This window comes from Scardinius erythrophthalmus (genome assembly GCF_964197995.2).
Source record: "Scardinius erythrophthalmus genome assembly, chromosome: 2".
Lineage (NCBI taxonomy): Eukaryota > Metazoa > Chordata > Actinopteri > Cypriniformes > Leuciscidae > Scardinius > Scardinius erythrophthalmus.
The window spans coordinates 23,889,369-23,913,223 of NC_138222.1; the positions used below are offsets into that span (position 1 = coordinate 23,889,369).

Consider the following 23,855-nt stretch of genomic DNA (forward strand, 5'->3'; position numbering starts at 1 on the left):
TACGAACTTTTCTTCTTTATTTGCCTTTTTTCCTTCCATTTTTTAAATGAAATTCAGTCCTGCGTGTAACGATTCAAATTCAAAATCAAAAGTTGAATTCATGTGAACTCCCCAACATCCTTTCCTCAGCATCCAATCAAGGGCTCCGTCCACCACCAGCCACACCCCCAGTCATTTACGGCCACACCCCTTAAAACTCAGGAATCTGAACAGATGCATCAAAACTTCCAGTGACAAAATATCAATTAAAAAACAAAAAAAACGGGGGAGGGAAAGCAAAGACCCGATCAGGCACAAACTGTGAAACAATGACAAGAACGGCCCTTTCGGCAAGGGAAGAACAACATAAAACAGCCTGGTAATGAGTATGATATTAGCTAGTTACAGCACCTCCTAGAGGTCGTGTTTCAACTTAATACCCTTGGTTTATACATAACAGAAATATAAAGCTTATAGACAATCATCTCCCACCCCCCCCCCCAAAAAATAAATTTGTATTCCTGCCCCTTCGAAAATGTGTAGAAGAGTGCATTTATGTGACCATCCAAAAACATGGGCACAACAGTCTTTGAGTATATGATCCAATGTTTGCATGAGAGAGGAGGAACGATGATCCTTAGTATTTCACCCCAGGCACAAACTCCTTGGCTTCAGGGTTTAAGATGCTCTTTCGCTGGGGACAAAGAGAATAATCAATTACAATATATCTGACAAAGTAGTGTTTTATTTTTAATTATTATTTACTGTGGAACGTAAAAGATATTTTTTGTCCATTCAATGAAAGTCAATGGTTTCCAGTGTTGGTTTGGACTCCAATAGAGTGCAACAGTTCCAGACCACTTTTTTCAGCGGCTTGGTATCGGAAATATTTGTCCCATTCATTTCTCCCATAGGAATCATTTAAAAAAAGTATTTGTTATAAACAATGAACCAAACCAGCCATCTACTTGGTGAATCACAAAATTACAAACTTTGACTTGAAGCAACACAAAAGATACAAGCCTGTACTTGACGGCTTTAATGAGGGAAGGACTACAATCCAATGAAGCACAAACACAAAACTGTTTTCAACATTGATAATAATATGAAATGATCTTAAGAGTGATTTCTGAAGGATCATGTGACACTGAAGACTGGAGTAATGGCTTCTGAAAATTCAGCTTTGCCATCACAGGAATAAATTAATAAGGAATAAATAATTAATTAAATTGTAATAATATTTCACAGTATTACTGTTTTTTTTACTTTTTTTTTTTTTTACAAATCAATGAAGCCTTGGTGAGATAAAGAGACTATACTTTCGAAAACATTAAAAACCTTAATGCATCCAAACGTTTGACTGGTATACACACACAGAGAGCGAGATAATTTAATTTATCAAGCTTATAGCAAATTATGCATTTACAAAAATCCAGCACAAGGACTCGGAAGACTGACTACATTATCATTTGAAGTGCTTCATAGGAGTGGGCAGGAATTGCTGCTTGTGATTCTTTGATTAATGGAGATTTCTTTGCAGAATCATCCGTAATGTATTTATTTATTTTGACCAGGAATTCCACTGTTTAATAATTTAAAAAATACAATGGCCTTAACAAAACCATTTACCATCATTATAACAATCTTGTGGCTTACAGAAGGTTGGTACATAACTTATTCAAAATCAGTTCATCAAATGAATGGCCTTTTACTTTAGGAACTCCACTGTTGCACTATATGACTTACATTGTTTAAACAAAGAGTCTTCAAAATATCTTTGTGTTTCATAGAACAAGAAATGACGTGAGGGTGAGTAAATGATGACAATTTTGGGTGTACTAGCCTATACTTCTAAGATTATTTGACTATTTTATACACTGAATGTCTGTGAGCTTACCAAGATTTCCTCTGCGTTGCCGTCGCTGACAGAAAGCCCGTTGAGCTGTTGCTGAATCTGTCCGACTGATGGGAGGTCTCTCTCAGGAATGAACCAATCCTGATCCTCCTCATCCAACATCTCTTGGAAACAGCGCTCTAAAAACTCTTGCTCAAGCAATTCCTCCTCTACCTGAGATATAAACAAATTGACAATAAGGTAAAAGTTAACTTCCAAGCTGATTTAAACAAATATAATAATGTGTAAAGCCTTACAATTTAAATTTGGCATTTCAAGAGCCACAGAATTCCAAATGCTCCTAAAAATGTAAAACTTTGAATTGAACTGAACGCTAACACACACCTCAGTCATACTGAAAAACCCAACCTGATCAACTGCTGAGTTTGTGTGTTTCTAACGGGCTGTAAGTGTACAGACCTGCCGATCGTATTCCTCCTCGTTCTCCATCCACATGTACTCTGCAAAAGGGTTGGACTCATTCTCTGCATGGCCATTGGCTACTGGATCCTTTCCCTCACTTCCTGAAACCCCACTGCCCGACATCTTTGCTACGTCAGGCCCGTTCATTTCTGCTGGCTCTGAAAAAGATAAACATGCATATTATGGATGCACCAACACAAAAATCATGTCTTATTTTGATAGCAATAACATTATAAATAATACATATAATATTTTGTTTTGTTACACAAGATGAGCAGCTATTTTAAATGTATACTTTTTTTGTTTCAAGAAAGCAAACTGAAACTGCCACCTGGAGTGTAACATTCTGCAAATTCAAGTTCAAACATCAAAATAATATACAAAAAATACAGCAAAAATCTGGTGTGTACTAAGAGAGCAAACTATTTGAACTGACCACAAAAAGAATACACAGACAAAGTGGACGACACATATACATCATGCATTCCAAATACATATTCAGTATTATTAAATCATACACAAACTACCATTCAAAGGTTTGGGTTTAGTAAGATATTTTTTAAAGTATCTTAAGCTCAACAAGGCTTGAATTCATTTGATCAAAAATACAGTAAAAAAAAAAAAAAAAAAAAAAAAATATATATATATATATATATATATATAAATATATATATATATATATATATATATATATATATATATATATATATATATATATATATATATATATATATATATATATATATAGGCTATAACTATTGTGAAATATTACAATTTGAAATAAATGTATTTAAAATTATTCTTTGTTCAAATTCAAAGCTGAATTTTCAGCAGCCATTACTCCCAGCTTCAGTGTCACATCATTCTACTATGAAATCATTCTAAAATGCTGATTTGGTGCTCAAAAAACATTTCTATTCTATATATTTGTGCTGCTTAATATTTTTCATGGAAAGCGTGAAACGATTTGTTTCAGTTTTTTTTTTAATCAATAAAAAGTAAAAAAAAAAAAACGTTTTGAATTTTTTTATAGTCTGTACTGTCACTTTTGCTCCTTTTATTCAGTCCTTCCAGGATAAAAAGTATTTTTTTAATCCATCTAAACGTTTGAATGGCAAATTTAACAATGAAGAATTAGAGAAATATTTTACAATAATTTGTTAAATTAAAAGTAAGAGTAGGGCATGTGCAGGGCTGCTGAAAGGAGGCATGAGGCGAGTAGCTGTTTATATAGGCTAGTATAATGCTAAACACTATTGCATAAGGCTTGTCATAATACTTAAACACAACCACACATGGACAGGATCACATTCCACAATGATGCAACATGGCTGAACACTCACCATGTTGGCCTGTTAAGGTCATAAACAAAATTATACATCAAAATAACTAAATTAATAAACAGCACACACTAAAAATATATGTAATGTAGATTCCCAAATAAATCCTGATAGTTTTTGATTTGGTTGTGTTTCTTTCTCTGATTTTTTGGCAATAAACTATGCATTCTTGCACGTCTTAAACCCTGAACAATGCATTAAAAAATCTGCACAAACAGAAACACCTAAGTAACTCGAAACACATGCACGTTTCTTCTCAGCTGCAGGCGTCAACAGTAATGCCTGCTGTAAACACTAGAGGGAACAATGAACCTGATACATAATAAAATGGCTGAAGAATCTTAACAACACCTTTATTTCACACAGCCATTAAAAGGTGTGGGCATGAAGCTAGCTGAACAAACTCTGAGTTTCAGAGTAGGTTTAGTTGACACAACCATATCTCAAACCTGGTTTAGATAAGCGGGCTCACATATAAACATTGACTTTGAATTGCCTGAAGTTGCCTCCTTGTCATTTCTGACAAAAAAACAAAACAATGTCTAAGCTGCTATGTGTAGGTGTGACAGGGTGTACAGAAAACAAGCTAAAAAACCCAGAACTAAGTTTTTAGAAGCTGTCGACCCAAAAAAATAAAATAAGAGCGTTTAAGGACACAAAAGTGGATACAGGCAATTGAGAGAGTGCCCAACATGTCATATTACTCTGAGAGCTACACTGATGCGGAACGTAATCGGCGACAGGATATGCAAAAAAAATTGAAACATTCATTATTTTTTATCATTTCAAAGGATTATTTCACCACACTATATGTAAACCTGAGAGGAGGATATATATTGAGAAACTAAATTGTATTGGTCTATGTCAGTGCCCCTTTTCCTTACCTTCCTTTTGTTGGAGAAATGATCAAACTCAATGGCCCAACGTGAAATACCCTGAAATCTACAACTCTTTGATTGAATCATTTAACCAACCTAACAAAGATCAATAGCTTAGATCGCTTCATCTTATAATAATAGTCAAAGCACATAGCCTCGGCTTTATAAAAGTTAGAGGGAAGCAGGGGTGCAGTAAATTACATTTACATTTAGTAATTTAGCAGATGTTTTTTGTCCAAAGCGACTTGCACATTAGGACTAAATTAAGCGAGTCATCGTGAAGAGGCAAAAACAATGCAAGACGTGCTCAAAATACGAAGTTCAGGCATTGTTCAGAGTAGCATAAGCCCGATAAGGGAGGATTAAAGGAAAAGGAAAGACTTTTTTTTATCATTTAGATTACTAAAATGATGGGACAAGTTAGCTATTAGAAGGCTAATATTAGCTATGTGTGTTAGCAAGCTGTAGCTTGGGCCAACTGCTATTTGTCCACTTTAATATTTACTATTAAATATGAACTATTTGATTAAATGTACCCATTCTTCCAGCTGATGCTTCACGTCTAATTGCCTGTATCCACTTTTGTCTCCTTAAAGGCTGGCTTTTATGGTTCGGTAGCTTATAAAAAAGTTCTGTTTTTTTAGCTTGTTTGCTGTACACCCTGTCACACAACAGCTTTTAGGCATTGTTCTGTCTTTTGTTAGAAGCAAGAAATGTTTAATAAGCTATTAATAAAACTATTAATAAGCAGTAATTAGGAGTTTATTGAGGCAAAAGTCGTATTTAATAGTTAGCCTAATTAATAGTGAGAATTGTACCCTAAACTAAAGTGTGACCCATCATCCTGAAAAAGTATCACAGGTTATAAAAATAAAAAAAAAAATAAGCAGCATAACCGTTTCCAACATTGATATTAGAATCAGCATATTAGAATGATTTCTGAAGGATCATGTGACACTGAAGGCTGTAGTAATGGCTGATGAAATATTCAGCTTTGCATCACAGAAATCAATTCTATTTTAAAGTATATTAAAATAGAAAACCAATATTTTAAATTGTAAGAATATTTCACAATATTGTTTTTTCTGTATTTTGATCAAATGTGCATGTTATGGAGGAATGCACAGTGCATGCAGGGGGTGTGGCCCGTGATTGAGGAATGTGCAGGGTGGAAATTCAACTGAAATTGCATTAAATCTGGAAGATTTTTGCTTAAGTTCCCTGTTATACTGTAGGCTAACCTGCAATTCTGAAAATTCACAGGTTATTCGCATTAATTCCCCGTGGAAAGTTTCCAGCCTTGAAAATTCCTGGAATTTTGCAACTCTAGCTCCAACTTCAATTAAACACGCCTGAACCAGCGAGCGCCATCAAGTTCTTACTAGGCATAGAAACTTCCAGGCAGGTGTTTTGAGGCGAGTTGGAGATAAACTGTGCAGGACAATGGGGCAGGAGCAGGATTAGACACCCCTGAATGTCTGTGACAGGTCTAACCTGTTGCAGCACAGCAAGAAAAAGCAGGTTGAGAAAAAAAAAAAAAAGGTTTCACCTGCTTACAAGCATTGACTGAAGCCTGAAGCTGAATGCTGCCTCCATAGGCAGTGTATTAATAAAAAAAGGCCATGATTTTTTTTTTTTTTACATCTTTCTTTGACTCATCATTTGATTAAAAAGTGGTTGTGTCTTGCTGAATTAAGTACATTAAGTCATGTGACTAATAGTGAGGTGTACGATGTAGAATACTGTTGTTTGATTTATTGTTACAATTCCTATATTTAAGAAAAGACAGTAGGCAATATGTCGTACTGTGCCGTATTCAGTTCGTAAGAAGGTAGCAGAACCACTAACAGAACATTTGTGGCTGTCTGTCTAATGTGTGTTACGTTGGCGTATGAGATCAGAGACTTAAGGCTTAATAATAGCAGTGACATCACTGGAGGAAATAAGCTCATCTGTGAGCGATGACATGAGAGGATGAGCTACTTAGATGAAGGACTGGGGGCTTTAAACACACACCTGACAGGTGATAGATAGCAAACGGAGTACGACTTCACTGATACAAGGGTTCTGACAAAACATTAATCTGCAATGCTGAGCCCATGTTATGTTATAATACACTTTTTGGGTTAATCCATCAAAATTTTGCAGCCTCAATCTGTCGCCTCTTCAAGACAGCCACGTCTACTCCATAGATATGTATACGTAGATGCCACATTCGACTGCTCTAGACAAGTCAGCACACGCCATCTTGCAACGGTCAGCGCATCAGAATCAATGATGCCACAACATTGCAAAGCTTCTGCTAGTTATGAAACCACCGAGATTTAAATTCCCAAAGAAATGGGATAACCTTTTCACATGTAAGAATGTGTTAGTTTGGGTTTTTAACTGCATTAATTCAATATTACATGTTTTTACACACAAGTAAACATGTTTGTACAAACAAACTGTTTCAATGCATTACATACATATTAGGGGTGGGAGTAACCAGAGGCCTCACGATACAATATTATTGCAATTTAAAATATTTTATGATATGCTGAGTACTCCAATAACTTAAAAAAAATTCTAAAGCAAATATCAGTTTAATTTCCCAAGTTAATAATAATAATAATAATGTCATAATAAAAAATTATAGGTCAATCTAAATAACTTCTTTTACCTAGTAGGCCTATGTGTATGTATTATGTATTTTACGTTTTGTGCCACTGCCTTACCTTAAACTCTATTGAAATCAAATGTAAGTGAAGTTTCTCTTGTGGAGTGCTATTTAGGAGGATAATAATAGATATATGTATGTACAGCATTCAAAATCAATCCATTATGATCTCCAATCTGTGTTAGGATGCTACATTGTGGAAACGAACCATTCCTCCAAAAGCACCTTTACACACCCCTAGTGAGTGTGACTAAGCCAGCAGAGACGGCTCACAAAGCAGCAGAATATGCTTGTCAGCCCAGTATTTGAATCCTCAATATGGTTGCATTCACACAGCTTGGTTATTTACTGAACTCAAAACTGCATTCTACAACTGAACTCGCACCTGTACATTTTCAGGACTCACAACTGCATTTTATGCAAACCCTGTGCCATGTGAACTAGCTGTCTTTCATGTCATACAGTGTAAGAGAGACACTGCACATGAGCGTGTACAGAGTTTAGCGGGTTTTTATGTGTGATTCTGGAGCCATATGAGCGGTTTCATTTAGGCTAAAGGTTTTAGATCAAGTCACTCTCTTCTAAATCTTGCTTCTGTTGGTTTTGTGGTATAAAAAAAAAAAGCTATTGTCTGTTAATGAAGATTTGACAGATGAACTCACACCTCAACTGAACACTTATGTCAAACGTAATAAGACTTTTCATTTTTATGGACATCGCCATCTTTGATCACTGTCACTGATCGGGGGGCAGTGTTTCGGAAAACATTGAAGCTTTCCCGGGCGCCGCCATTGGCTATCAGACCATCACCTGCTGTTAGCATTCCATTGGCTCCCGTTCATTTTGGCGTCACTTTGACAGCGAATAACTTTACATCTGAGGCGTTTAAAGACTCCATTTGTCCATTATTTATTTCTAAAGAAACACGAAAATGTATAAAAGGCTCCATTACCTTGTATCTTACGTTATGGCCCCGTAGATGCAGTTTTTGTAAAGATAGGCTAACGATTGCGTCATAACCACGCGACTCTCTGTCGCACAGTAGAGAAATTACCGTATGGACAGGAGGAGACGCTCGCACGCAATCGGGGGGACGTGGAGGCAAAATGACAAAGTAACTAATCAAAATACTTAGCAAAAGTTTCTCCCGCTCCTAGCTCATGGACACCTCCTACTCACACTCTCCGTCTCTGCAAGTTTCGGAAGGGAATGATTCAGATTTCTCTTGGCACAGCTACTAGAAGACAGACGGGTTGCTCACGTCACATCTACGTCGTCAAGCTCAGTTTGAGTCTGCGCAGTACACTCAGCCATCAGGAAGTGAGTGCTTCTAATTGACTTCACTTTTCTCCGTTGAAACCTATGGGGTCGCTGTGTCCAGTTTATATACTGTCTATGTATCACTGATTTTCTGAGCACTATGAACGCTCATGCTCCGCCCACGACCACTGACAGACTGTCCCGTATTAGCATATTTCTGCCCTCAGCCATTCGACACCCCCATGGAAGAGAGGGGTGGGGTGAGCAGTTGCTCATTATCATTTAAAGAGATATGCACCGAAACGGGTCACTGAAAACAAAGCGGTTTTTGAGGAGGTAAAAGGGGTGTTGTTTTACATAACCATTGAGGAATTTTAACCAAAGTATATTACAAACTTTACTTGAACACCCTAAAGAATCATACCAACTTGTGGAAAATGGGTATCTGATGACCCCTTTAAATACAGACAGTACTCGAGCAGCTATTGTAAGCAGCTGTGTAAACAGTTTGTTTTGAGACTCACACTTGTAAGTAAATGCAGTTGTCAATCCCAAACACTGACAATGTGAACGTAGCTAGTGAAAGAAAACAAAAAAAAAAAAACCTCTCAAATGTATAGGTAGCATCTTCCTCACAGTGCCATACACGCACACACACACACACACACACAGATGTTAATTAGGCCAGCGAATGTGATACAGACAGCATTTATAATATTGACAAACTAGACCCCTTTTTCTTAACACTCAGTCAGTTAAGCTACAAAGCTTACAAATCTGTTTGTACTCTCTTTTGAATCTGTCTGCCCTCATTTTAAAATATAGGACAAGGCCAAATCACAAGCATCTATGTATCATAGTCCATTGTCGTAAACATAAGTTTACAAAACTAGTCTACAACATCCTACTACAGACTGTTTTATGGCTTTTCATGGTCCCAATAAAATATACAGCGATATAAGGTCAACAAAATAACTCCTTGGTCGAGTTCAGAGACTATGTTAATCAGCTCACTTGTCAAACCATCCATTAATCACAGTCACAGATTCAGGATTCCTCTTTCGCCCCTACAAGACAAGCAACTAAGTCAGGACAACTGGGTCGATTTAAGAAGCTAATAATAGCAGTGGTTATACAAGTTACATTTTCTTCAAACACAAAGTGATGTGTAGCATGCGTGACAGACTGCAGAAAACTTGGAGCTTATGCAACAACACGCCTCTGCATGTGTGTTAATACAGACACCAGTGTCAGAAATCTCTAAACAACAGCCTGAACACACAGATAACCTTTACTTCTACAACCCAAACTAGCAAGCAGTCTGACATTTGGCCACAGGCGAATAAACAGAAAATAGTAAACAAACTCATTAAATCTTTGGGGAAAAAAATAATAATAAATGCGTTTAAACACGAACACGCCGAAACACAACCACACAAACTAATTATCCGTTACACCGTTCCCTGCACGAGCTTTATAAACACTCTCAAAGCCAATTATGTAATCCACTGTTACAGTATTACACCGAGAAAGGCAGAATAACTTATTTAGAGGACAAACAAGCTCTCAACAACGCTAATATAGCCCAGCTCCATGGCATTTCTGAATAGGATATGGCATGTTAGAAGAAAAAAATAGCAGCAATGAGAGTAAACTACCATAAACTGACAGCCAGCCAAGGTGGGCCTCAACACCCCTTGGAATGACGTGCGAGTTATCCGTTTATCTAGAAGAACTTCGTAACAAATACGAGTTGCAAATAACGCAGTGTTAAACGTGTAGCAAGTAAAGCACTCCAACATGACAGACAATCAAACAATACTCAGTTTGCACGGCCATATTTGCTGTCGGAACTGCTTTTTAGACATTAAGACAGTGTCCAGTCAATGACAGAGACGGACAGACGCTGTGAAGTCAGGTCGAGACGCGCAAAGACACACACACACACACACACACACACACCGAGAGGAACACAGTGTAAGCTACAGAAAGCTACGAAAACCGTGCAAATATCGTACCTGGCATCGCTGACGCTTGTAATATCCGTCAGATCTCTTGGAAATGTTGAGTTAACACTGTACGGAATGATTAATTCTTAATTTGCAAGGTAGGTGAGCTGAGATGAGATGGCTGACTGCCATTAGAGAAACACAACACATTACGAGCAAGACGGTCATGTGGTTCCTGCTTAAACAAACATGCATCAACCCGCCTCCCTCTGTGTTTGTGTCTCTCTCAAACACAACAACTTAAAAATGCGGTTATTTTATCTGATCGTTTGATAATTTGCCATATTTATACACGAATGTTGAACATAGCAAAAATAAATAACATTATTAAATAAACAAACAAACACCGCTGATTGTTTACAAACTTTTTTCTTTAAAACTGCTTTTCAGAAGAATGTGTGAATGAATGTGATAAAATTGCGCAAAAACAGTAAGGCATGAGCATGCCAAAGTAATGACAGAGTAGCCTAAACCAGAATAAGCGAATCGGTTCTTTCGAGTGTATTATCAACTAGTTTTAAAAAGACAGTTCAGCTTTTATTGTACGTCCTTACGTAATTACGTCATAACGTGACTTCTGACATACCATGCAGCGTAGGATGTTCTACATAAGATGTTCCTCTGTGGGCAGTTTTTCCGTTGTTTTTTTATAAAAACTATATAATAACTATATATATATATTTTTTTTATATAAGAGTTTTTGTAATTTCATTTCCTAGTTGTAGTTTTTTTTTTTTTTGCATCTAAAAATATATAGTCACAATTACACTAATGCTCAACATTCATTAGGCTAAATATTTTGCACGATTTAATAAAATAATAGGTTGTTTACTAGACCAACTCTTTGTTGATCAAACTGTCATATCAAATCTTAAACAATAACTCTCCAGTTGTCGGCTTAATGTGAATCATGAAATAATCGTTTTGTGAACATAGTGAATTGAAAAGATTTTAATCAAAAGAAGATTCATTTAACTTAACATGCATCCTCCCTGTATCTCTCAGAAACACAAAAATAAAATACACATGAATCTACTTTATCCTATTTTATTCAACTGAGCGTTTGATCATTTTCCAGTCTATTTAAAAAAAGCACAACTATTTTCTGGAATATAGTAACATATTTGATTGTTTAAAAAGAAACGAGTTGGTGCAGGAAAACAATGTTTGTTTGTGCATGCAAAAAAAAATCTACAGGTTAATTTGTTTTTCAAAATGTGATATGATCTTAACAAGGAAGATATGGCAGTTCCCTGTCAGTATAGGATAGTCATATTATATGCATTAAAATTCCCTTAAAACCGAGTAATATAACACAACAATTCTTTATAATATGGTTCATGCTGCCCCATATTTCTATCTGATGTAATGTTTAATGACTGTCTGTTATTCGCTACTTACTTTAAATTCCTCCGATGGCAACTACATCAAACACACCAGAGGAAATATTTCTGTAGACAGAAAGATAGTCAGGACGCGGGCCAGTCTCTGATCGGATATTGACTAGTGAAAATGAGAGGACACACTGGAAAAGAGCTGACAGAGGAACCGTGTCGCTTTGTCTTCTTGATGTTCTCTATGTGCTACTGCGTAAATCACCAAATGTGCTAGTCACGTGACCACAGCTGATCACACTCACATTTCAGTTGATTGGAGATGTTTTGAATTTTGTTCCATTTTATTGCTATGCATTTTATAAGTAACTTTGTTTGCAAATTGCAGACACGCAGTCGACTTTTTGTAACCATCAACAACGATCAGGCTTTCATCTTTTCATCTTTAAGATCATTTTACTGCTTGGCTGATCCAGTGGAATTTATTAAGGCTATTAACTTTCCGTAACGTCACTTCTTTCGTAAAGTGTTCATTTTTCCTGTAATATTTGTTATAATTGTTTATCGTTATCTGATGTGTTTTTTTTTTAATGTAAAAAATGTAAAAACGAAGAATATTTTCTGTAGGTAGGCCTAGGGTTAAGTTATAGGAGAAGGGATAGTATAGGCTAAAGTCTGTACTGTATAAAAATAATTATGTATATGAAGAGTCCTCATAAAATACAAATATCCAAAGTGTGTGTGTGTGTGTGTGTGTGTGTGTGTGTGTGTGTGTGTGTGTGTGTGTGTGTGTGTGTGTGTGTGTGTGTGTGTGTGAAGTGTAGGCAAGGCATACAATATGACCAATAATAGTTTTCAATTGTTTCAAGTTTTTTTGAGATGTCCAGCAGGTGGCGTAATAAAGCTGTTTACAATAATCCCTGACACAACAGTTTAAAGATCCCTTCTGTGAGGGGAAAGCATCTTAAAATTGCCTAAGCTGTTTTGCTCTAAGGTGGTTTAAACATTTCTCACAGTCCTGGTCAAACTAGGCTACTTGACTGATTTTGGGTGGCTGGTCAGGAGGTTTCCCAGCCTGACTTGTTGAAAAGTACCCTAAATTCTTCTGTGACCAAACCATCTTAGCATTGTTTAAGATGTTGTAGCTTTTTTTCTTGTAACATAAATCATTAGTTTTAACACACAGGATATTTTGTTCAGATATTTAAAAACGCATAATTCTGGTGGGGTGGGCATATGCCTCAGCTATACTAAGGGTTTGTTTACATTACAAGTACATTACAATTAACTTTACTTACATGCGCATGATGTTTCCAAAGATGTTTATCATTTTTCAGTTTACACGGAGACGCGATAACGGTATCGTATTCAAAAACCTGCACTTTGAAACTCATTTTCAAAAGTTAGCGTTTTCAGGCCCCCCAAACACCATTGTCATAAACGTTAACGTTTATAAACGTTTTTCTGGTTTTAGTTCCATTTTTAATGGTTGTGTCATGTCGTGTAAACGCCCCCTAAAAGAGCTAGTTTTGTATAAGATACTGTTATCGTCTCTGCGTAAACTACAAAAACGTGAATTTGTGAAAACGGTGGTGTCATTCGTAGCCTATACGCATTGCGTGTTCAGTCTATAGGTGCATGGTGTTTACAAAGTGACATTGCCAACCACTGGCCTTGGTATGCATAACACAGCATTTTTAGTCGGTTTCACGGATCCGTGTGAACGGGGATCGTTTTGACAGCGTTGTCGCCTGTACGCTAAAAACGCAAAGGAAAATGTTTTTAGTACGTCTTTGTCGTGTAAACGTGTCCTGAAACACGTTTCCAAAAGTTTGCTTTTTTAAGCCCCCAAAACGGCGTTGTCATGTAAATGAACGCCCAAAACGCATAACGTTTTTGTTTTTAGTTCATGTAAACAGCCCCTATGACTCCTCATGAGCAATCCTTACTGGACTCTGTTACATGCTTAGTACAAGTGCATTTTATGTTTGGTTTGGTTTGGTTTGTATTAGACTTGGTGACAACTTAAACATAATTTGATTATGACACAATTATCTTCAACATCTCCAGTGAGTTTTCACTATTATATCAGTACTGACATTGTTTGACCTGCTTGAATTAAAGTGCATCCCTATGTCATTTGTTTCTGCCTATAAGGGAGAAGCTTGAAATGCCCCTCTTGTTGAATCATAAAGCGCTACTCCTCAATGCTGATTTGTTGCAAGAAGACTACACATAGTAGTCAATTAGTGAGGTTTTTATTTTGAACAAAGAGTCCTTACAGTTTCTCATCGCACAAATAAACTTATTTTGTTGTTGTTGTCTAAAACTCACCAGTCCATAAAAGAGTATAGGCCTAACACCAAATGCTGCTTCTCTCAGGGACTTCCAATTATACTACTTCTTTCCTGACAGTATCACAGGATCATTATTTATGAAAACCACCCTAACACTGGGTTCCCCAGATCCTCCAGCTTGTTGTTATATGGGCCAGGGGTGTGTAGATGTTGATGGTGTGGCTGTAGTCCGCTAGTAATTCTAGCATTACAATAGAGTTAAAGTGGCAGTCTCATTGAAAATAGCAATGTGTGTGTCTGTGTCTGTGTGTGTGTGTGACTGAGGTCAGAGGAGTGGACCCACCTTTTCCTCAAGTACAGACAACAGTCACAGGAAAAGGCAAGGCTGGAAGGCATACATTCATGTGCACTTAGCACTTGCACATGCATGGACTATTTACATGTTGATAATATGACATGTTTGGTGATAAATAAAATCATTTAGATGAGAGGCAGAACTGATAGGGAGCATATATATCAATTAATTTAAGAGAAGAGCAGGTGCAATAAGTTACAAAACTCTGATTGCTAAAGAGAGGCTGACGCTAATGGGCAGCCCTTCTGAAAGCGGAAGGGTGGTGTGTAAAAGAGGAAGCTTTAGGGTGTGTTCGTGATCAGAGCCAAAGCACTTCCTGGTTCAGTGTGCAGCACGAGTAACTTAGTCGGGGGTTGTTCACTTCCTCTTAACTCACTTGGTTGCTTCCTGTCTGACCAAGAAAGCAATGTGTGGTCTGGAGTGTTTATTCACAGACTGGGCAGAACATGCTGGAGTGAGTCGGCTGATAGTTGTGAATGGATACGCCATGAATAAACAGTCAAATATGGAACAGAGAAGATGTGAGGGTCTCTGTCAGTAAACAAAGGCTAAAAAAGTAGAAGGACTTTTTTTGGTAGCCTTTCTAATGACCTTTGTGAGATTCGCCCTGATGGCTCAGGGAGATAAATGCCATTAGCAATGTGTTCTAAACTCAAATCAAATATGAGAAAACTGGAAATATACAGATCCATGAAAAGTTTTCTTGTTCAAGAGAAATGGTTAGAAGGAAGAATATTTGTGAGGGCATTTGAACAAACCAGAGACATTTCAAAAACCACGTGAGCGCCAACAAAATTTGACTAACATTACTGCTGTCAGCAGACATTGTATATTTTGCTTAAAGTGTTGTATGTTTGAGAAATTACTGTATAAGGAAGAAGACTATATATAGACTATATATATCTTGTTAATCGCCTTGTTAAGTCCCAAGAGTGTGTGTGTGTGTGGGGGGGGGGGTCTGTGTATATATATATATATATATATATACAGACCCCCCCCCCCCACACACACACACACACTTGGGGCTTAACAAGGCGATTAACAAGACACAGATGAGGCACTGAGGGCAAATCAAAAACCATAGTAACTGATGAACTTAAAGTATGTTTACACGACAATGATACGCTTGAAAATGAACTAGGAAACTAGGAGAGACCAAAGAGGAAAAAGAGAGAGACAAGAAGAGCCAAAGAGACTGGGTGACACTAAAGATCTTGGAGACCAAGGCGGAGCTGTGGGGATGAGTGGCCGAGGTGGAGCCAGGGTGCCAGAGAACATCTCTTGAACAGAGGGTGCCAGAGAACAGAGGTGGAGCCAGGGTGCCAGAGAACAGAGGTGAAGCCAGGGTGCCAGAGAACAGAGGTGAAGCCAGGGTGCCAGAGAACAGAGGTGAAGCCAGGGTGCCAGAGAACAGGCCAGGGTGCCAGAGAACAGAGGTGAAGCCAGGGTGCCAGAGAACAGAGGTGAAGCCAGGGTGCCAAAGAACAGAGGTGGAGCCAGGGTGCCAGAGAACAGAGGTGAAGCCAGGGTGCCAGAGAACAGAGGTGGAGCCAGGGTGCCAGAGAACAGAGGTGAAGCCAGGGTGCCAAAGAACAGAGGTGGAGCCAGGGTGCCAGAGAACAGAGGTGAAGCCAGGGTGCCAGAGAACAGAGGTGGAGCCAGGGTGCCAGAGAACAGAGGTGGAGCCAAAGTGCCAGAGAACAGAGGTGAAGCCAGGGTGCCAGAGAACAGAGGTGAAGCCAGGGTGCCAGAGAACAGAGGTGGAGCCAGGGTGCCAGAGAACAGAGGTGAAGCCAGGGTGCCAGAGAACAGAGGTGGAGCCAGGGTGCCAGAGAACAGAGGTGAAGCCAGGGTGCCAGAGAACAGAGGTGGAGCCAGGGTGCCAGAGAACAGAGGTGGAGCCAAAGTGCCAGAGAACAGAGGTGGAGCCAGGGTGCCAGAGAACAGAGGTGGAGCCAGGGTGCCAGAGAACAGAGGTGAAGCCAGGGTGCCAGAGAACAGAGGTGGAGCCAGGGTGCCAGAGAACAGAGGTGGAGCCAGGGTGCCAGAGAACAGAGGTGAAGCCAGGGCGCCAGAGAACAGAGGTGAAGCCAGGGTGCCAGAGAACAGAGGTGGAGCCAGGGTGCCAGAGAACAGAGGTGGAGCCAGGGTGCCAGAGAACAGAGGTGGAGCCAAAGTGCCAGAGAACAGAGGTGGAGCCAGGGTGCCAGAGAACAGAGGTGGAGCCAAAGTGCCAGAGAACAGAGGTGGAGCTGCTGCAGCTGAGGACTAAGTGGGGTCAGAGGGAAGGAGCCCAACGGAGCTGAAGGCGTGGGGGGCCGAGATGCAGACGAACGCCCAGAAGTCTGTGGTGAAGGCAGAGTGACAACTTACCAGGGCAGAGCATGAGGGACAAGGAAGCCAGATGGAGCCATAAGGACAAGGTCCCAGGTAGAGCTTATTGGTCGACGGGTCGAGGTAGAGTGGTGGGCTTGGAGGCTTGTGGTGGATCTAGAAGATCGACACATCAGAACAGAGCTGGCGAACTGGAAGCCCAAGGTGTATCCAAGATGCTAGGTGGAGCCAGCAAATGATGAGTCAAAGGGCTGAAGGGAGTCTATGGAGACAGGGCCGAAGAAGTGAATAGCACAGGCTGATACGGGACATGAAGGGGACCAAATCAAGAAACCTCTGTGTGTGCTCCTCAAGGGACAGATCCCCCTGTTAGAGGAAGAGGATCTGAACTGCTGCTAGATCCATTTGTTTTGGTCAGTTAGCAAGGGGTTGCAAAAAGGCAGAAAAAAGATGGATCTATTTGCAAGCAGTTTTCTTTAATCAAAATAAACTCAAAATTACTCTTCTATATATAGGGCTATATATATATACACCAAGAAACACAAGGGACTAAACAAGGTAATTAACAAGACACAGGTGAGCCACATGAGGGCAAATCAAAAACCATTGTAACTGATGAACTAAAAAAAAAACACATCCTTATACACTGCTTGGCATATAAAAATTAAGCTGCAGGAAATGGAAAATAGAAAACTGTCAATAGAAAGTCTTCTGTCTAAAAAACGTGGGAGAATTCCGATGCAATATGTAATCTTCTTGAGGTTTTTAAAATAAATAAAAGTTAAGAATATAGTTTTTTTTTTTTTTGGAGTCCCATCAATTCTTCACACTCCAGTTTAGTTGGTGGCAGTAATGCACCAAAAGTTGGTCTACCAACCACCAATAAACTGAAAAGAATAAGAAAAAGAACTAAGGCTGCATCGGAAATCGCATACTTGTCTACTATTTAGTAGGCAAAAAACAGTATGTAACAAAAGTATGTCCGAATTCACATTACTAACAGTATAGATAAGAGTATAGGCAAAAAGTACCCGGATGACCTACTATTCTGAAGTGTGTATACGATGGACACTTTACTATCCCATGAGGAGAATGACAGTTACTGTAAGTGATTTTGTGAATTTATGAATGACAGTAAAGTGATGTAACTGATGCTGGTAGGTCACATGATAATGACAACATGGCAGATGTAGTATGTCTGGATTACATTCATACTAGCCTATATGATGTATATGTATATCTATGCCTAGAACACCCTAACCACCACATAACATCAGGCTAAACCACTCATAACACCTAAGCAACTACATAGAGACTCCACAGAAACCACCCATGCACACCAGAATCATGGCCTCGACAAAACTGTAGTTCTGTTTGTGCAGAGGTGCGTTTGTTAAAAATGTGACCTCACATGAGAATTCATGAACATTTACAATAAGCAGGTCAAACTAATGCAACATCGATGAGCTAAAATGCATTTGTTTGTATGTATGTATAGTTTTAAACTGTTTTAAACAGGTTTCTAGTTTAGAGTTTTGTTAGAGAGAGAAAGGAAACAGAGAGTGAAGAGAAGACAGGAAAGACAAGAAAAAAGATCGAGCTGGAAGAGAAGCTGAGAGGGAAGAAAGAGTTGGATGCAGGGGGTGGGCAGAAGGAAAAGAGGGGAAACATTGGGAGGGGGGATCGGATGACTTAATCAGTGCACGCTACCACTCCAAATACTCTCCACCCTCTCTCTCTCTCTCTCTCTCTCTCTCTCTCTCTCTCTCTCTCTCTCTCTCTCTTCCACTCCAACAAACACACCGGTACACAGTGATTGAATCTGTGTCAGTATGAAGTCAGATCCCCTCCCTTTCCCCCTTCACTAGAGAAACCTTCATATCCAGCCCCTGTACATGTGTGTGTGTGTGTGTGTGTGTGTGTGTGTGTGTGTGTGTGTGTGTGGCTCTCTCAACCATTCCTCCCTGACATTCCATTGCAGATGACGGATTGACTGCTGGGATACAGAAACAGAGAAATATCAGAAGTCAGTGGAATATTCTTTGGATCTGATCACTTTTCAAACTTTTTTCAACTTTAGATCAAACATTCAGTGCTTTTCTTCTTTCAGACATTTGGCTGAAACTTCTGTTGGGAAACAGCATCATTACATAGACTCCGCTTCTGAAACATCCAATTCCTTTTAGGATTTTGAACTTTGATCAGGGACTAAACAACCCCAGGCAGGGGACACTGGAACATTCTATACAAAAGGGTGAGTACAAACATGCTAAAGAGTGAAATGTTTCATGGGACCAGCATCAGGTGCAGTGCTTTGTCTTTTTTTGTATGCTGTGATGACTGACAGGAGTGGGATTGACGGGTGTTTTCAAGAGAGATGGGTGACTTAATGATACTCTAGTATAACATAAAAAGACAAATGGGACTCTAGTGGACATGCTGACCATAATTACCTATCAGACATTGAAATACGACTTTGCACATCCTCCAAAATGACTATAACTGTAATGTAGTAGGAAAGGGGTCGGTAATTCATCATGCTTGACCTCAGCTTCTGCAGTGTCGCTGTGTCACAAGTAGCTCTTGGATGGAAATTAATTGGAAGATTTTCCTAGAAAACTCTCAGAGGAAACAATATGTGTGTCTGTGGTTTTAACAAACTAAAGTACACGCTGAAATTATTTTCAGTGGCAGTCGACAATATGCCAAGCTGCTTATGGATGGTGAAATATAAAGAGTTCACAAGTTAAACAACTGAAATGTCTCAGACAGAAGCTTTAAATTCATTATGAATCATAATGAAGTTCGTAAAAACATTGAATATGAAGACTAGACATACAAAAACATTAAATCAAATGACATATTATTATATACTATAAATAAGGGATACACAGTTTTCTTATATTGCTGAAGTGCACAACTTTATAAGTGAATACTGTAAATTATGCATAGGCTCAAACAACAACCTGTGCAAAACAGGTAGAAAAAAATAACCATAAAGAAACATTTCTTTGTTCAAATGACTCAGCCTCAGTGCCAGAAAGCCTCTGTGATGTCATTTGTAATCTGTATGAAGTGTGTCTGAAACCATATGGAGAGGCAGTGATAAATCATATTCAAAGGCAATCAAGTTCAATGGGCTCTTAGATTTTACTTTTTAGATTTACGAATGTCTATACGTTTTCTGCTAAAGAACATTTCTGAAAAATGTTCTTTGTTGTGGAAAGGTTTGCAAGTTTGATCTATATAAAGTGTTCTATGCCAAATGTGGTAGGCTACATCCCAGATTTGAGCATCTGGAGAGTATATTCCAGTCAGATCCATTTACTAAACATGTATTGTGGGAGGCCCTCACCTCTCCCTCTCCACCTTTTCTCCTTTTCCAAAAACCTTTTACTCTCCTGAGCACACATGCATGCACACACACAAGCATGTACACACACACACACACACACACACACACACACACACACGCGCGCGCACACACACGTGTACACACACACACACACACATTGAGAGGGATTGAAACTAACAGTGGAAGAAAAAGAAAAAGGGAACGAGTCCAAAGAAAAGATTAAGGCAAGAGGCATGGGGAAAATAGGGGGAAAGGGGAACACTTTGGGGGTGGGGGGACATGGGGTTGAATTTCAGACCATATTAATTTTTCCCTCTGTGTTCATTAGATACACGAAATTACTGTAAATCCATTGTATTGTAAACTAAACACAGAATTTAGTACTTGTGTGATATCAGGCTAGCATTTAACATTTGCTTAACACATTTCTGTGTTTCTCTCCCGTTTCAGATCATTTAGTCTGAAAACAGAGCCCAACAAGAGCTTTGGGAAACAGCATGATTAATACACACCCACTAACACATCATGCCATGCTTTTGTTGCTGCAGCTGGGATGTCCTAATAGGTTTCAGAAAGAGAGAGACAAAAAATATAAATGTATAGTTCATAGGAATGTCTATGAAAAAATGTGTTTAAAACATGTGCCACATTCTACGAAATGCAATCTAAGATGTATTCATGTTGATTTCTTATGGTTCTTTTAAAAAATATTTATACAGACCCCCTAAAATGTAATCTGGGATATTCATGAAGTAAAATCAAATAACATATTTCCCTAAAATCTTGAATTCATGTACATATCTTAATAATCATTTTCATTATTTTCATACGTTTCTACAATGGAATTTTTAATTGAATGTAATTTAAAATGTACATTTTACATCATTAAAGAAAAATGGTCAAATATTAATAATTAAACTCTGCTTCACCTTTCAGAGTTATTCTTTCCCTGTTATGCTGTAAAAGCCCTGTGACCTCTACAATGACAGACGTCCTGCAGCTCAGTACCAACAGTCTACAAGTGCCAGGTAACATTTCACTAAAATTATTCTGTGGGAAATGATACTTTAAATTAAGACTTGGATGAAAAAAATAAAAATAATCATATCTGTGTAACATCCTAGGGGAACCTAGGTTATAATAGTTGAACAAGTGCTTTTGCATTATACAACCAGAATTTATATACAGCAGATTTTGAGTCTGTTAAGCTGAATTGAAACCTGTGATCATCCACACATTTCCACAGGAATTATGCTGTAATTCCTGTCTATGCCATCAACAATACTGGACCGGGGTGTGACCCTCTCTTATCTACGCTCTGCACTCTTGAGAATATCTGTACATGTCGATAACATTCCTGTCATACTCTTGAGTGAATTACACCCATGTTTGAGTGTGTGCTCGTTTGACAACATATTAGAGTGACCTTGCTGGAAGAGGTCAATCCATGTTGATAACACTTGCCATGGAATTCATTTTGACCTGGAAAATGTACGCACACTTTTGACCGTGTTAGGAATTATGAAATGTTTGGAATTCTGCTCCTGAAATTCCTTGCTGCCAGTGTTGCCACAGATATGAGACACCACAAATCAAAGTGTTAAAGTGTTGAAGAGAATGCAGAATGCACATATAACTCCTGTGTTAGATAAGGATAGAAAACAGCTTTCAAATGAATTTGAATAGAATTGTCCAGGTTTTAAAGTCTATCATCTATTTCCTAAATGTATGATAATGAACCGATTGTAAATTATTCGTCCCTGTATATGTTTCATTGTAATTTTTAATCAAAATGTCAACTCGATCTTCCGGTGAAACTTCTCTCTGATGACATAATGTGTCTAAGTCCACAATCGACTAGAAGCTGGGATTCAGATCTGCCTCCAGCACATCTTAAAATCCAATCAATAGTTAATGTAGAACCAAGTCCCTGCCGTTTCACTTCGATGTACATCATAATACAGAGGAAAAGATCAGTTGCACTTTATTTTACTATAAAGTCCTGGAAATTGAAGGTAACTACATGGATTTAGGTTATGGTTTAGGGGTAGATTCAGGGTACCTAGTTATTACCCAGTAATTGAATTTTAAATACTTCTGAAATGTTGGTTATATGTATTCTTTTATAAAGGTATAAGGCCATTCAGCATGTAAGGTGATATGAAATCTAAAATGACCCACAGAATTTTTCCCAACAAAACCATCCATTGGAAATCCGGATGTCGCTAAACACATGCCAGTTGGGCTTAAAACCAATATGGAATTTTCCAGAAATTCCTGAATTCTCTTAATTGCTCAGCCACTCTGGTGTTTCTACATACAGGGAGTCCTGTTCTTGTTTTTCCAGTTCAATGCATGAGCAACTCATTTCTAAAATATTTCTAGGATTTCTCCCTTTATCCCTCAATCAATCTTTTTATCTTGTCTCCTTCTTTTTCAGGTGAAGACAGATCAGCCTCTACATCTCCATCTGGTTCTCCATCTCCTTCCAGAAATGAGTGCAGTATCACTCCTCTTACTCCCTCTCCCTCTCCGGTAAGATCATGACAGAACCTCTCTATTTAGCACTTTATATGATAAACCTGGATTAAATGGCAAAATCAGATGCTTCAAACTACAGTTATGTTAAAAGAGGATGTGGTCCCACCAGAAATATGCAATTATGCTTCTTTACTTAGCACTCAGTCAGTTGGTTGAAAACAGCACTATCATTAGTTCATCCTCCAGTTAAAGTGCACTGCAATCTGTGGTCACACAAAAACGTTTCCTTTGAAAGCCGACTTTTTTCACTTAAAGGGATACTTCACCGATTAGCATTAAGCTTTGTATCAGTAGAAACCCGGTATTACTTTCGAATAACCGTGCTTCCCTCCCTCATGTCCCCCTGAGACGAGAGATTTCTGTATTGTGTGTCTGGAAAAAAAAGTCCGATGACGAATTTTTTTTCATTTTGCATCATCTGAGGCTTTTTTGGCCAGAGGCTAGGGACTACAGCCAGTAGTAGGAGCTAGTTCCACATGTTTTCAGCCACCCATAGGGGGTGGGATCTCACGATAAAACGCCGTCTTTTCAGTTTCGAGTCAACTAGTAGCTTAGTTGTATCATTTCTTCCGATACTGCCCTCTGTAACCGGTAGGCGTGGCTTGGGAGTGGCCTCGTAGGGCAGCGAAGCAAGTGCATTCTGGGAGTTGTTGTCTTTCATCCACATGAGCCAAAAATACATTTTCTGGGTTTTCTCAGTCTAGAAGGCACCAACTTCACAAAATCGAATTGCAAAAATAAATTCAAGGTCTCTGTCTGCTGTTGGTTGGACAAACACATAGTCTTGCCTCAAACTCATGGCCAATGGCCCTGTCCCAAATGGCACACTTAATACACTTGTGGTCTTACAGAATGTGTGCATGTATGCTATCCATAGTTTTTGATGTTTTGGACCATTGCGTTCATTCACAAGAAGATCAACTTTAAAAATCAAACAGACCTTGCGTTTTTTCATTGCACTGTTGTGCTTCTCGCATATTTAAGCGCCAAATTGCATTCGGTGTGAATGTCACCTTATTTTTTTTTTCATTTCACTGCTCTACCCTTCCATTGTTGTTCGATGTAAGCATGCGCCAGACGTACGCGTTTGCCCGATGTACTTGCGTCTTGTGGCTCACAGCGTTCTAAATGCTTCTCTAAACCTTGCTTTTTTTCATTCCACTGTCCTGAGTCTCGAGTTTTTAAACACATACTTAA

General features: G+C 38.7%; 2 protein-coding genes across 4 annotated transcripts in view; one reads left to right on the forward strand and one right to left on the reverse strand.

The window, feature by feature from the left end:
- On the reverse strand, positions 1 to 10,643 carry LOC308707011 (polyadenylate-binding protein-interacting protein 2B-like). The gene is made up of 4 exons (XM_081393032.1): positions 10,452 to 10,643; positions 2,294 to 2,454; positions 1,877 to 2,047; positions 1 to 673 (listed from the first exon to the last, which is right to left on the reverse strand). The coding sequence occupies exons 1-4, from the start codon at positions 10,456 to 10,458 to the stop codon at positions 617 to 619; spliced, it is 396 nt and encodes a 131-aa protein (XP_081249158.1). The 5' UTR covers positions 10,459 to 10,643; the 3' UTR covers positions 1 to 616.
- hspa12b (heat shock protein 12B) overlaps positions 10,388 to 23,855 on the forward strand; it is a 25,439-nt gene continuing 11,971 nt past the window's right edge. Inside the window, exons 1-5 of one of the 3 annotated variants that reach the window (XM_081392985.1) lie at positions 10,388 to 10,540; positions 18,744 to 18,788; positions 18,873 to 19,016; positions 21,054 to 21,145; positions 22,558 to 22,652. In XM_081392985.1, the coding sequence (XP_081249111.1) occupies positions 21,100 to 21,145; positions 22,558 to 22,652 (141 nt within the window). In that variant the 5' untranslated portion in view covers positions 10,388 to 10,540; positions 18,744 to 18,788; positions 18,873 to 19,016; positions 21,054 to 21,099. Of the gene's footprint in view, positions 10,541 to 18,569; positions 19,017 to 21,053; positions 21,146 to 22,557; positions 22,653 to 23,855 lie in introns of those variants that run through there. The other 2 variants (XM_081392984.1, XM_081392983.1) reach the window with 2 other exon arrangements.